At 37.6% G+C, this 14799-nt stretch overlaps 1 protein-coding gene across 1 annotated transcript in view; it reads left to right on the top strand.

The window, feature by feature from the left end:
- The window catches only part of ELP3 (elongator acetyltransferase complex subunit 3), a 102267-nt gene that overhangs the window by 44422 nt on the left and 43046 nt on the right, over positions 1–14799 (top strand). The window contains exon 10 of the mRNA XM_058550435.1: positions 5285–5478. Coding sequence (XP_058406418.1) covers positions 5285–5478 — 194 coding nt within the window. The remainder of the gene's footprint in view (positions 1–5284; positions 5479–14799) is intronic.

Raw genomic sequence — 14799 nt, 5'->3', positions numbered from 1 at the left:
ATCAGGGAGTGTGATCCCTCCAGCTTTCTTCTTTTTTCTCAGGATTCCTTTATTTATTCGAGGTCTTTTGTGGTTCTATATAAATTTTAGGGTTCTTTGTTCTGTTTCTGTGAAAAATGTTGTTGGAACTTTGATAGGGATTGCATTGAATCTATAGATTGCTTTAGGAAGTATGGACACCTTAGCTATGTTAATTCTTCCAATCCAAGAGCACAGAATATCTTTCCATTTCTTTGTGTCTTCTTCAATTTCTTTCAGCAATGTTTTATAGTTTTCGGTGTACAGATCTTTCACCACTTTGGTTAAGTTTATTCCTAGGTATTTTATTCTTTTTGTTGCAATTGTAAATGGGATGGTATTCTTAATTTCTCTTTCTGCTACTTCGTTGTTAGTTTATAGAAATGCAACTGATTTTTGTACGTTGATTTTGTATCCTGCAACTTTACCATATTCGTTTATTACTTCTAAAAGTTTTCTGGTGGATTCTTTAGGGTTTTCTGTATATAAAATCATGTCATCTGCACATAGTGACAGTTTCACTTCTTCCTTTCCAATTTGGATCCCTTTTATTTCTTTTTCTTGCCTGATTGCTCTGGCTAGGACTTCCAGTGCTATGTTAAATAGGAGTGGTGACAGTGGGCATCCTTGTCTGGTTCCTGTTCTTAGAGGGATAGTTTTCAGTTTTTCACCATTGAGGATGATATTAGCTGTGGATTTGTCATATATGGCCTTTATTATGTTGAGGTACTTTCCTTCTATCCCCATTTTATTCAGAGTTTTTATCTGATCTGAAATGGATGCTGTATCTTGTCAAATGCTTTCTCTGCATCTATTGAAATGATCATGTGATTTTTATTCTTCATTTTATTAACGTGGTGTATTACATTGATTGATTTGCGAATGTTGAACCATCCCTACATACCTGGAATAAATCCCACTTTATCATAGTGTATAATCTTTTTAATGTATTGTTGTATGCGATTTGCTAGTTTTTTGTTGATGATTTTTGCATCGATGTTCATCAGTGATATTGGCCTGTAGTTTTCTTTTTTTGTGTTGTCCTTGTCTGGTTTTGGTATCAGGGTAATGTTGGCTTCTTGCAATGAGTTAGAGAGCTTCCCCCCCTGCTCAATTTTTTGGAAGAGTTTGATAAGGATAGGTATTCTTTGAATGTCTTCTTTGAATGTTGGGTGGAATTCACCAGGGAAGCCGTCTGGTCCTGGACTTTTATTTTGGGGGGAGGTTTTTGATTACTGTTTCGATCTCCTTACTGGTGATTGGTCTATTAAATTCTCTACTTCTTCTTGATCCAGTTTTGGAAGGTTGTATGATTCTAGGAATTTATCCATTTCTTTTTTTCTTTATTGAAGTCATACTTGTTTATAACATTGTGAAATTTCATTTGTACATTATTATTTGTCAGTCAACATATATATATGTGCCCCTTTACCCCTTTCGCCCACCCACCAACCCCCTTTCCCTCTGGTAACCAGTAATCTAAACAGCTTCTTAACTGACTTGGCTGCCACCAGCTGGGTGCCCTTCTAATCTGTCGTTCACATTGCCACCAAAATGATGTTTGTTAATAACTTTTATAAGATAAAGTTAATTTAAATAATTAAAATCATCATCAAATAATATTTGAAAATCCAGTATGTCCTAAAGGAGTCATATCAAAACAGAGGTCCTTGCCACTTTCAGTTGTTATAGCTGGGGGTTTTTTCCTGGTATTTACCTCTGTATTTCTTACTGCTATTCTTGGATTGCTTTTTCCTGACTATCAGTTTTAGATAGATTCTCTTGTTTTACTGTTATGGTAATTGAAGAGTTAATTCTTTTATGTTCTCCTCTCATTCTTCCAATGTTGTTATATCACTATTTTATTTAAATTAGTAGTCACTGTTTACATTATAGTTTTTATATAAATTATTATTCACATGGAGTCAAGTATATACTAACATTCTTTTCTTGAATGATCTTTTGTTTCTTCTAGAGTTAACAATTGTCTTATTTTTTTAGTTGCTTAGTTCGCTATGTACCTGTAACTTTCAGATGTACCTCTCAATGTTAAAGCCTCTCTTTCAGTGGCCTACCTTATCAGATATTCTATCAGTTCCTTTTTATGGCTAGAAACGTAACTCGTGGCGGTCCTATCTTCTATGTCTAAAGTGGGCTGACAGTTCTCTGTGCCTAGTTCACTGGTGTTCTCCTTGGGAGCTTCTTTTCACCACTCCTGGATTGAATCTTTTGTTTTCTAGATCCCAAGTTAATGCCTTTTGGTGGTATATTCCTTTACTAAAGCACATTCTCTAGCAGTTTCCTAAGAAAGGATTCATCGTGGGAAGTACGCCTTTTGCACGCTCAAAAATGTCTCTATTCTACCATCACACTTACAGAATTCTATAAAATTATTTTCCTTCAGATTTTTTTTAAGGTATTGCACCATTGTCTTGTAGTTTTTAGCACTGCCTTTGAGGAGCATAATATTGTTCTTATTCCTAATCCTATGTTCCTTGTTCCTTAATCCTATAATATATATAACCTGGTTTTTTTTCCACTCTGGAATATTTTAGGAAATTCTCTTTATCTCATTTATTGTGAAATTTCACAATGGTGCATCTTGGCCAGAGTCTTTTTAATTAATTGTGTTAGATATTGAAGGACCCTGTCATCTGGGAAATTTTCTTACGCTACTGGATAATTTTTTCCATTTTATTTTCTATAGTCTCTTTCTAAACCTTCTATTAAGCAAATATTGGATCTCCCAGGTTGATCATCTAATATTCTTATCTTTTCTGTTTTTCATCTGTCTTTTTTTTCTGCTTTCTTATTATTTTCTCACCTTTATCTTCCAACCTTTCTATTAAATGTTTTATTCTTGTTATAGTTTTAATTTCCAAGAGTTCTTTCTTATATTATGGTTGTTCAGTTTTCTCTAGCATTCTCTTCTTGTTTTATGAATGTAATATATCTTTTCTTATCCTTCTGAAGGAATTAATTATAGTTGGGTTTTTTTGTTTTCATTTTCCTTTATTCAATGCCTCTGTTTCCTCCAAGTTCCTTTTTTCTTTTTGTTTTGGTCTGCCCTTCATAGTCTAGGCTTTCCCCAGGTTTCTGGTGATCATTAGCCAAATGGTCATACTTTAAAAGTGAGGGACGGAAAAACAAGATTGCAAACTCTGTGTGGCTAGCTGCTGGTGTGCCTCACTGAAGGATGCTCATGTAATAAGCTCTCCTTTCTTTAAGGGATTCCCAGATGTCAGTATCTTGAGCTCTTATTTTGAGCCATTTGATTAATCCAGAGACGAACTCTCCAACTTCCTGCTTGGGAGTGGGTGGTGTGTGTAGGTCACAGGAAATTGACTGCTGGCGTCCGAGGAGGAGGGCATGGAGTCCACCAGCCAATGTGCTAGCTTTCACTTAATCTTCCTGTTTTCAACCTTGATCTTCACAGGCCTTCCTTTGTACCTGGTATCTCAGAGTCTAGTGGCTTTCCAGTTTCTCCAGAGAACAAACATGTAGCTGGCCGCCTGTAGGAAGAGTTAAAGAATGAGAGATAAACCCCTCCGTGTACAGACTTTGATCCAGTGCTCTCTTCCTTCCTGCCCAGTTCCTGGTACTTCTGATCCATGAGCCTTTCTGGGACTTGGGTGGGCCTGAGATGGCCTTTCATTGGTATCCCTTTTTGCAGTTTTCTTCACTTGCAAAGTCATTTACCAATCTTCCATCTATTTTCTGTCTTCAAAACATTTATTGCCGTCACTTGTCCCCCTCCTATCTCCTCTGATGTTCTCTTTGCTCTTCTGAGTTTGTACTTTTTAAAAAATTATTTCTTGTTATTTTAGTATGGTTTTGGAGGGAACAGAAATAAACACATTTTAATTCTCCATGTTTAACCAGAAATCTAGAACCAATTCCATCTGTCATCATTCTTATAAAAGGAGTATATCAGCCCATATGTCTCCTAAATTTATTATACAAGTACCAGAAGTACTTTTCTGAAATCCTGTGTTCCAGTATGGATTCAGACTAGGTAGAGAATGACTTGCATACATGCTCTTTGTGGATGGCTGCAGAATATTTATTAAAGACCTGATGAATCTTTAATATGTAAATGTTACAGGGAAAATTACATATAATTACAGAGGAATATCCCTAAGACCAAATGGTGCACAAAGAGTACAGCATTTAAAAATATGATAGAAATCAGTGAGAGAGATTGAAAAGTCTATAGTTACATTTCTTTGAAAAGAAAATTAAACAGTGGAAAGCTCTGCAAGAATAATGTAGCACAAGATAAAAAGCATTTTTACAGTTCACAAGATATAGTACTGTTGGCCGTATAGATACTAATGCCAGGGTGGGAGTGAGAAGAAACTATATGAGTCCACCTTCATTCCTCCATCACATGTCATGCAAAATCAAGATAAGAGCAAATTAGCAGTGCAAAGTCATGGAAAGGAGAACCCGTGGTGTCTCCTTGCTACACCCCAAATAAAGAAGTAAGGCAGCCAGCTGGGATGATATAGTACAGGAAATGACTATGTCAAAGTAGATGAATTAGATATATTGCTCAGTGTCCAGATAACAAATGGACAGTGTGTATCCCGGGTTAGGAATGGTGCCAGTTGGCCTGAGGACAAAATGGTCCTATCCAAAGATGGGCGTAGTTTTCATATAGTAAACGTTTTAGGTTTTACAGGCCAAATGGTAATCTCTGTCACAACTTCTTAAAAGTTTAAACAATTAAATATATATTATTATTAAATGGGAGGATACAGCCTAGGGATGAAGGCAGACATTGAGTAAATTGTCAGTATGATGATATTAAGAAAGCAGTAATATAAAATTCAATAGGATTTTTTTCTTTGAGTGAGGCAACTTGTATTTGAAGGTCAGGAAGGCCTCTCTGAAGAATTGGCAGTCAAGCTGAGACCTGAAGATTAGCCAGATGAAGAAAAGTTGATCAAGTTTCCAAGCAGAGGAAATTGCCTTTGCAAAGGCAGAAAGGCTAGGTGGTAAGGGTGACATTTGATGAGATTGCAGCAACAGACAGGGGCTGGATTAGCTAGGGCTTTGTAACCCAGCACACACGTGCTTTGCTCCAGTGAGACTGTAAAAACAAGTTTCTGTTCTCTCTGCATCCCCTCCCTTGATGGAGGAAAGGAAAGGCAGTCTAAGCACCAAGTAGTTGTGTGAGAGAAGCTGGCTCAGGATTGAAACTTCACCATAAGTAATCTCTACATAAGTAATGGAGAAGTAATTTTCTGTTCTGTATTCACAGGAGTTTTTTGAGAACCCTGCTTTTCGTCCTGATGGTTTGAAACTCTACCCTACCCTGGTGATTCGTGGAACTGGGCTTTATGAGCTGTGGAAATCAGGAAGATATAAGAGTTACTCTCCTAGTGACCTGATCGAATTGGTGGCTCGGATCCTTGCTCTTGTGCCTCCTTGGACTCGAGTGTACCGAGTGCAGAGGTAGTGTATCTTTTATGCTAGAAATAATCAGTGACTAGTCTATCTGTTTACAATTTCTAATGAGAATAGTCTGATTTCATATTGAGGGCTTTGATTTTTTTTAATTAAAAGTGGGACAGCTGGAATTCTGTCTGTAAATAGAGAGGAATGGAAATGAAAAGATAGCATGTCCAAGCCACTTTGCCAGTATCATTTTTATTCATGTATTTATTTCTCCATTCATTCGTGAGCCAGGAAATGGAGTGATGATGGTAAATAGGCATGGTACTTTGTTCCAGGAGCTTATGATCCTAGATCAGGATTTCCTTTTCCAGGTCTACTTCAATCTAGATACAGTAGTGAGTATGGGAGGAGAAAGTGGAGCCATGTGTCCTACTGTTCTAGAGCCTCTGAAGAAAAAAGGAAGAGTAGCAACAATCATTCTTTATAGATATTAATGTGAATGTGGAGAAAGAGTGACATATTCCTAATAGCATGAAGGAAATCATCCTAACCATGTTTTTCCTAGGAGAGAGAAACCAAGATCTCATTTGCAATCCTGGGCCTTTTATTTATTTATTTTTTTTACTAGAAACATAATATAACATTGAAGAAAATTTTTAAAAGCCAAAAAGTTACCTGTCTATCTACAACCCTAACAAAGCAATTCCTGTATTTGCTGGACATTAAGGCACATTCCCACCACTCTGCCAAAAACTGCCCAGAATCCAGGATTACAAATACAAGGCCAAAATGTGACTAGCAAATGCATGTATAATAAACTGCTGTGACTACTACTCCACTGAGCACAAAAATTGTGTTACTAATATAAAACAATGAATACTGAAAACAAGCAGAATTATCAACTAAATGAAAATTATCAAGGATATAAAATAATGAATTTGCTTAAAAGTTGAAGGATGTTTACACCGTACTCCTGCCACAACATATTGATTTCTTAAATTTTTTAAATTACAGTTGTCCCTTGGTGTCCACAGGGTATTGGTTCCCGGACCCTCGCAGATACCAAACTCCGAGGATGCTCAAGTCCCTTATATAAATGGCGTAGTATTTGCATAAATCTACACACATCCTCCTGTATACTTTAAATCATATCTAAATTACTTATAATACCTAATACAGCGTAAATGCTGTGTAAATAGTTGTTATACTCTATTGTTTAGGGAATAGTGACAAGAAAAAAAAAGTCTGTACCTTTCAGTACAGGCGCAACCATCGTAGGCCTTTTTAATTGGCAGTTGATTGACTCTATGGATGCGGAACCTACAGATATGGAGGGCTGACTGTATTGGCCCAACTTAAGGCTCTAAATTGCCTATATGATCTCTGTTTTTTAAAATACGCTTAAAAATACTAAGGAGATATTGAATAGAAAATTTAGCTGTCTAGAATTGTTTGCATTGTCCTTCCCCTTCTTTTTCAACCCTTCTGGAACAATCTAGTCCAAAAACCATTAGAAGATGCTGGACAATGCAGGCATCCATGCGGGAGAAGTAGGGAGCCACAGGGCCCAGAGCAGGGTGAGAAGGGTGTTCTTGTGGAGGAGGCAGTGGTGTGGTGCAGGCTGTTATAGCCCGAATGTGATAAAAAGGGCATTCTCGCAGAAGGCTGATCTGGCACAGGATGTCAGAGCTGAGCAGGGTGGGGAGGATGTCTCTGAGGGCGTGTAGAGAGGAGGACAGCAACAAAAGATTGGTTACTTGCAGGGGGTTGATGTAATAAGTAGATAATATTAAGGATAATGGGAGCTAGGTTCTTTGTTATCTGAGAAGGGAATTACAAATGTGAAAAAGGAGAAAATTAGAATGTACCCTGTGGGGGCTGGCCTGGTGGCATAGCGGTTAAGTTCGCACACTTGACTTTGATGGCCTGGGGTTCACAGGTTCGGATCCCGGGCATGGACCTACACACTGCTCATCTAGCCATGCTGTGGCAGCGTCCCACATAGAAAATAGGGGAAGATTAGCACAGATGTTAGCTCAGGGCCAATCTTCCTCACCAAAAAAAAGAATGTACCATGTGGTGTTTTGGAATAGGAGATATTGGTGTGAACTCATGGTTTTCAACATATAGGTAGATATAGAAATAATTGTAAATGTAGTAAATAATAAATATAATGTGTGTGTCCTTTTCACTGTGCCTTTTTTTTTTTTTTTACATTTTTGTGCTGTTTGTTGTTGATTTCACTGTTTAAACTGGCCCTTAAGCATAGTACTAAAGTTTTGTGTAGTATTTCTAAGAGCAAGAAGGCTATAATGTGCCTTATGGAGAAGATACATGTGTTAAATAAGCTTCATTGAGGCTTGAGTTATAGCACTGTTGCCGGTGAGTTCAGTGTTAATGAATCAACAATATGTATAAAAGGTGTCCTTAAACAGAAGCACGTGTAAAACAAGGTTATGTATTGATTGGTTGATGAAAATGTTGTGACCAGAGGCTCACAGGAACCTAACACTGTATTTCCTTTAGGGGCAATTTTTTAATATTCACTAATTCAGATTGTACATATTGAAAACACAGCATACTTCTATGTTACTCAACCAAAACTCCGTAATCTGAATTTAATCATGAGGAAACATCAGACAAACCCAAATTGAGGAACATTCTATAAAAATAACTGGTCTGTAATCTTAAAAAGTATGAGGATCAAGGAAAGGTTTCCATTTTGAAAGGACAAAAGAGACGTGATAACTAAATACAATACAAGTTTCTGACTGGATCCTTCGGCTAGCAAGGACATTATTGCGACACTGGTAAAGCTGGAATGGAGCCTAGGATGAGACAATAGTAAAGCAGCAATGTTAATTTCCTGGTTTAGATGGTTGTGTTATGGTTATGTTAGAGAATGTCCATGTTGTAGGAAATAGTTCAAATATTCTGGGGCTGTTGGGACATCTTGTTCCCAATTTACTTTCAGATAGTTCAGGAAATAGTTATTGGTACTGCACTTGGGACTTTTCTCTAACTTTGAGATTATTTCAAGAAATTTAAATTAATACAATAGAAAACAAAGATGTAATAAGTAGTATTAACAAAGACAAAAGAAAAAGATCATTTGTGTTTAACTGACTTGGGAACACAGAGCAGTGAAGATGCTACTTCCCAGCAGCAGAGCATGGCAACAAATATCACTGTTGTGTTGGTCTCAACCCATTGATAGTGATGCTGTCAGCTAGGAGGCACTCACCTGGCCCCTATTACTGCTAGTGAGCCCCTGACACATTTCCCCCATGGGGGCCAATGTTGTGGCTGGACCGGCCCTTAGGCTTCTTATCGTGATTGCAGAATGCACTTCAGCAAAAACTATCAGGGAAGTTTGAGGAACAAGATTTATTACTCACAGGTCTTGGAGTAATAAGCCCAAGGGGCACACAGTGAGGGGGAGGGGAGTGGGAGCATGAACCTAGGGTTCTACCCTTATTAGGATCTGAAGGTGGAGTGTCTAGGGTTTTGTGGGTTCATTCTTTATTGGCTAATTTAAAGCATAAGAATGCGAATTAGGGTGTAGGAAAGGAGAAATAGGGTCACTCAAAGGGTCAGTTATCTAGGTCACCAGGGCTTTCTCAAAGAGGAAACTTCATGGGTGGGCAGCCTAATTCCTTATCTGGTTGTTTTGCTAGTAGCTGTGTCATACAGCTGGCAATATGTTTATTCAGGATGGATGTCTTTTGAAATGGGTTCCTCAGCAATCAAAAAAGTAATGTCAAGCACTTATACTACAATCAGAAGGCTTAATGTCAGGTGCTTACACTACAGGGCAACCAGAGAACAGTGAAGATTATATTTCCCAGCAGCAGAGCATGGCAACAAATATCACAGAATAGACAGAAATTTTACAGCCATAGACACCATAGTTTTCTTACCCAAAGTGACAAGGTATAGATCACACAGGCCATCAGATAAAGAATTTGCATTCTCCCCCTTCATTTTCAGCTTTAAATTTCTTATTGCTGTAACCAGTGAATCAAAAGCAACAGAGACATTGCTATAATATTAAAAGCTTAATTTTATGGACTTTGTGAAATATCACTGTGAGACATTATCCTGGCCTATCACCAACTGAGAAAATAAAACCTTCGAGAAAACAAGAGCAGCAAATATAATCTCTGTAAGAAAATTGTAAAGGGGTCATGCCAGGAAGAATTAAGAACATGTATATTATACAACCTAAAGGTTGTATGAAGAGAAAGGCATGATATTGTGGATATCCAACATGAGGCTGATTAAAGAAACTTCCCTGTTCTCAGTTCTCCTATCATGACCCCATTCCAGCTCTCGCTGGAGAATTGGCCAATGGAAGAGTCCTCCAGCTCTAATTCCAGGAGGCCAAACTGTCAGTTATATTTCTCTATTGTTACCGCACCAGGTCCGTTTTTGCCCGCCGCCCAGAAAGCCAATCTCTGAGACAACGACGAGATTGCAGAGAGAGAGAGAGTTTAATCACAAGGCAGCCAAGTGAGGAAAATGGGACAACAAGTCTCAAATCCGCCTCCCCGAAAATAGGTACTCAGGGGTGTTGATGGAGAAGGGGGCAAAGTGGTCTGAAATGATTGGAGGTGAGGAGAGATGAGGTAATTGATGATCTGCGCAAGCGCAAGCGTAGTCAGGCTTCATGTCTCTTCATAGGACCACGTGTTCACAGAATGGCAGCATTAGCATACCCTGAGGGTGGAGTTCCAACGTCTTGCCGTCAAAAGGGCCCAGTTGATGGGTTGGTGGTCTCAGTCCGGCCTGAAGTGGGCAAGGGGTTCAGTTCCTGAAAAAAAAGAGCTCAAACACCCATTACCACGGTAACCCAGGCTCCAGAGAGACATCAGATATAGGAACCTAGTGGGAGTCAGATGGCATATTGCCCAAACAGCACAGTTAACAATGAGTAAGTTTATCATGCAGATTTAAGTCCTCACCTTCCATTCTGATAAGTTTCTAGGTAAGGCCATCCCCCCCTTCTTCGTGGTACAGGGAAGAAGATACATTTACAAATGGAGATTTTCTTTACAAATGTAAATGTCTCCTCTAAAGGGTAACCAGAACTAAGAATGGGCTTAGCACGACCCACCCAGGTACCCGGAGATGTCTATGGTAATGGCCTTTTCTGGGGGCAGGCCTCCCATCCCAAACTCCTTTGGTCAGTTAGTGAGGATAGGGGTCAAAATGTCATTCAGGTGGAGACATATGTTGAGTTCGCAAATTCCAATCCACCGTAGTTACTAGCTGCTTCATCATCAATGGCTGTTTGCCGGTTTCACTATCAGTACATCATTTAAAGGGTTTATGTGGGACAAGGGCTTTATGTGGATGTAGGCTTAAGATTTTGAAGTGACACTCTATTACTTTATAAATGTGTGGGTGAATTAAAACTTAATGGAACACTGTAAAACAAGAGGTAAAATCTCTCTAAAAATGCGGAATTAGTAATGTCCTCAGTGAGTCTGAGGACAGTTTGATGATAGTGATGACTCAGTTCCTAACATGGTAAATGCCTTTGGTGGAGAGAGTTGTCTAAAGTCTAGCTGTGATGTCTGATTTCATGCTTTGAGACTGATAATTTACTTAACTTTGAATGTGATTGTTTTCTAGGTTTTTTAGTATAAAGATTAAAATCTTTAGGGTATTTTCAATTTTATTTTATTTTTTTATGTTTTTAGTGTAGCTATGATATTGTTATAGAAGTTTCCATTAGAATTCTGTTTTTTTTATGTAGCTTACTGTGGACTCATAATATTGAGTCAAGCATATGTTTTTCTATAAGCATGGGCAGAATTCCTACAAATATTTTATGTTACTTTGTTTTGCATTGAATACTACTCAACTATTACTGTGGCTACCTGCATGGGAATTCATTCAAATTTATTATATTTTGATACTTGTTTTTTACCCATTTTTATTTACATATTTTCTTTGTATATACTGCATTAAATGATTCAAATTTATTTTATATTGACTTGCTTTTTGTTATCAATAATCACTGAAATTCTAGACTAGGCTTTTGCAGTGCTGAGGTATAGGTGTGATGTGTTTCTGCTGTGTACCACCATTCATTGCTCCTAGTACATTTCTTTTTGATCGTGTGATTTTATAGTTTTTTCCAACAGAGTTTATAGACTATTACTAATTATCCAGAACTTTTATTTTCTTCTTAATTTCCAGCCGTATAGTACTATATTTACATGAACAAAATAATATTTTCTCTATAAAGCTGCTTTAAAATCCCTTTCAATATATGTATTAATAACAGGGTTACGTTATTTTTACAAAACTTTCTTTGTATAATTGGGATGCAATTTACACAGCAGTACATTTTATACACTGGCAAATACGCTGTTTGCATTTTTGCATTATGTTTCTTGGTAAAAACTTAGAATAATCTTCACTTCTAATTTTAATGGCAGCATAGTAGTCTAGCATTTTAATTTGTCTTATTCAGTAAACTATTCCCTAATGTTGTACATTTAGATTGCTTCCATGTTTCTTTTTTTTTTTAATCATTATCCTGGTCTCCGCTACAGCTAAAATCCACGTACAGAGAACTTTTTACTTCTGTTGAAGTAATCTCTTGGAGTAGTATAATCTAGGAGAAAGATTACTCCTGATAAGGATCTAAGCATCTTTATTATTATTATTATTATTATTATTATTAATATACTTTCTGGAACAAGGAGAATATAAATGAAGGTTATAGTTTTTTCTATGTATATTGATATGGTTTTCCGAAGGGATTATGTTACTGCACAAAGGGCACGATCTGCTCACTGCAAGATAAAAGCCAGTCGTAAAGAGGCAAGATGGTGGCAGAGAAAGGGCATTTTATTACAGCTTGCTAGCAAGAGGGAAGATGGCTGACTAATGTCCAAAAGAACCATCTTCAGGGGGCACAAAATCTTACAGCAGTTATATAGGCTGGTGGGTTATAGGGGAGGGAGTTAGGAGTGTTGACCATCTGGTGTTACAGACTGGGAGTCACCACACCAGATCTTTCAGTTTTCATGGATGATGGCTATCAGCGTAGACTCTGTGTTCTGGGGTCATCACATTCGTAAGGAACTCAAAAGGACCAAGTTATCATCTTATCGAAGCTGGGAGGTACATGCACAAGCAGGGGTCGTAAGTCCACAGAGCAGTTAGATCTCCTGAAGGGTGCATATCCAGCTGGGTTAGTTAGTCAGAGGTCATTCCAAGTTATAATAGGGTTTCTTTTCTACAATATGGCTTCCCTTAGGTCAATCTTGTCTTGAGCTGGTATCAATTACACCAATTTAGAGTAAATAGATACTGGTTTTATCACTCCATAGAAATGGATGCTTCTATTTTTTATTTTATTTACCTAGGGGTATTAATTTGCATTTTCCTAGTTATTAGTGAGGATTAACATTTTTTCCATGTAACTGATTATTATTTGTGTTTCTTCTTATATCAGTTGTGTGTTTATATATAATTTGCCATTCATGGAATTTGGATTGTAAAGGAGATGGTGCTTTTTAATGAGATAGCTCAAAAAAACTTCATAAATTTTGCGTTTACCTGTCAGAGCCTTTTGAATTATCTCCTCTTTCTTGGACAGATAAGACTAGGGAACCAAAAAGGCATGTCCATGTTCACATCATAGTACACAACACTTAATAACAATTTGATAGCTATGTTCTGGTAAAACAGCTTCGGGTCTCTGCTTTAAAACTTTATATTCCATTTACTGGTGTTATATATATATATTTTTTTAATTTTTTGTTTATTGCAGTAACATTGGTTTATAACATTGTATAAATTTCAGGTGTACATCATTATACTTCTATTTCTGCATAGATTACATCATGTTCACCACACAAATACTAATTACAACCCATCACTACACACATGTGCCAAATTATCCCTTTTGCCCTCCTCCCTCCCCCCTTCCCCTCTGGAAACCACCAATCCAATCTCCGTCTCTGTGTGTTTGTTTATCGTTGTTGTTATCTACTACTTAATGAAGGAAATCATACGGTATTTGACCTTCTCCCTCTGACTTATTTCACTTTGCATAATACCCTCAATGTCCATCCATGTTGTCTCAAATGGCTGGATTTCATCGTTTCTTATGGCTGAGAAGTATTCCATTGTGTATATATACCACATCTTCTTTATCCATTCATCCCTTGACGAGCACTTAGGTTGCTTCCAAGTCTTGGCTATTGTGAATAACGCTGCAATGAACACAGGGCTGCATGTATCTTTTCGCATTGGTGTTTTCAAGTTCTTTGGATAAATACCCAGCAGTGGAATAGCTGGGTCATATGGTAGTTCTATCCTTGATTTTTTGTGGAATCTCCATACTGTTTTCCATAGTGGCTGCACCAGTTTGCACTCCCACCAGCAGTGTAGGAGAGTTCCCTTCTCTCCACATCCTCTCCAACACATGTTGTTTCCTGTCTTGTTAATTATAGCCATTCTGATGGGCGTGAGGTGATATCTCATTGTAGTTTTGATTTGCATTTCCCTGATAGTTAATGATGTTGAACATCTTTTCATGTGCCTGTTGGCCGTCTGTATATCTTCTTTGGAGAAATGTCTGTTCAGGTCTTTTGCCCATTTTTTAATTGAGTTGTTAGTTTTTATGTTGTTGAGATGCATCAGTTCTTTGTATATTTTGGAGATTAAGCCCTTATCAGAGGTATGGTTTGCAAATATCTTCTCCCAATTGTTAGGTTGTCTTTTCGTTTTGTTGATGGTTTCCTTTGCTGTGCAGAAGCTTTTTAGTTTGATGTGGTCCCATTTGTTTATTTTTTCTATTGTTTCTCTTGCCCGGTCAGACATGGTGCTTGAAAAGATGTTGCTAAGACCGATGTCGAAGAGTGTACTGCCTATGTTTTCTTCTAGAAGTTTCATAGTTTCAGGTCTTACATTCAAGTCTTGAATCCATTTGGAGTTAATTTTTGTGTATGGTGTAAGGTAAGGGTCTACTTTCATTTTTTTGCATGTGGCTGTCCAGTTTTCCCAACACTTTTGTTGAAGAGACTTTCTTTTCTCCATTGTATGTTCTCCACTCCTTTGTCAAAGATTAGCTGTCCATGGATGTGTGGGTTTATTTCTGGGCTTTCGATTCTATTCCATTGATCTGTGTGTCTGTTTTTGTGCCAGTACCATGCTGTTTTGGTTACTATGGCTTTGTAGTATATTTTGAAATCAGGGAGTGTGATCCCTCCAGCTTTCTTCTTTTCTCTCAGGATTCCTTTACTTATTCGGGATCTTTTGTTGTTCCAAATAAAATTTGGGATTCTTTGTTCTATTTCTGTGAAAAATGTTGTTGGAACTTTGATAGGGATTGCATTGAATCTATAGATTTCT

The sequence above is a fragment of the Diceros bicornis genome, chromosome 11 (assembly GCF_020826845.1).
Source record: "Diceros bicornis minor isolate mBicDic1 chromosome 11, mDicBic1.mat.cur, whole genome shotgun sequence".
NCBI classification, from domain to species: Eukaryota; Metazoa; Chordata; class Mammalia; order Perissodactyla; family Rhinocerotidae; genus Diceros; species Diceros bicornis.
This window is presented reverse-complemented; position numbering and strand designations above follow the sequence as displayed.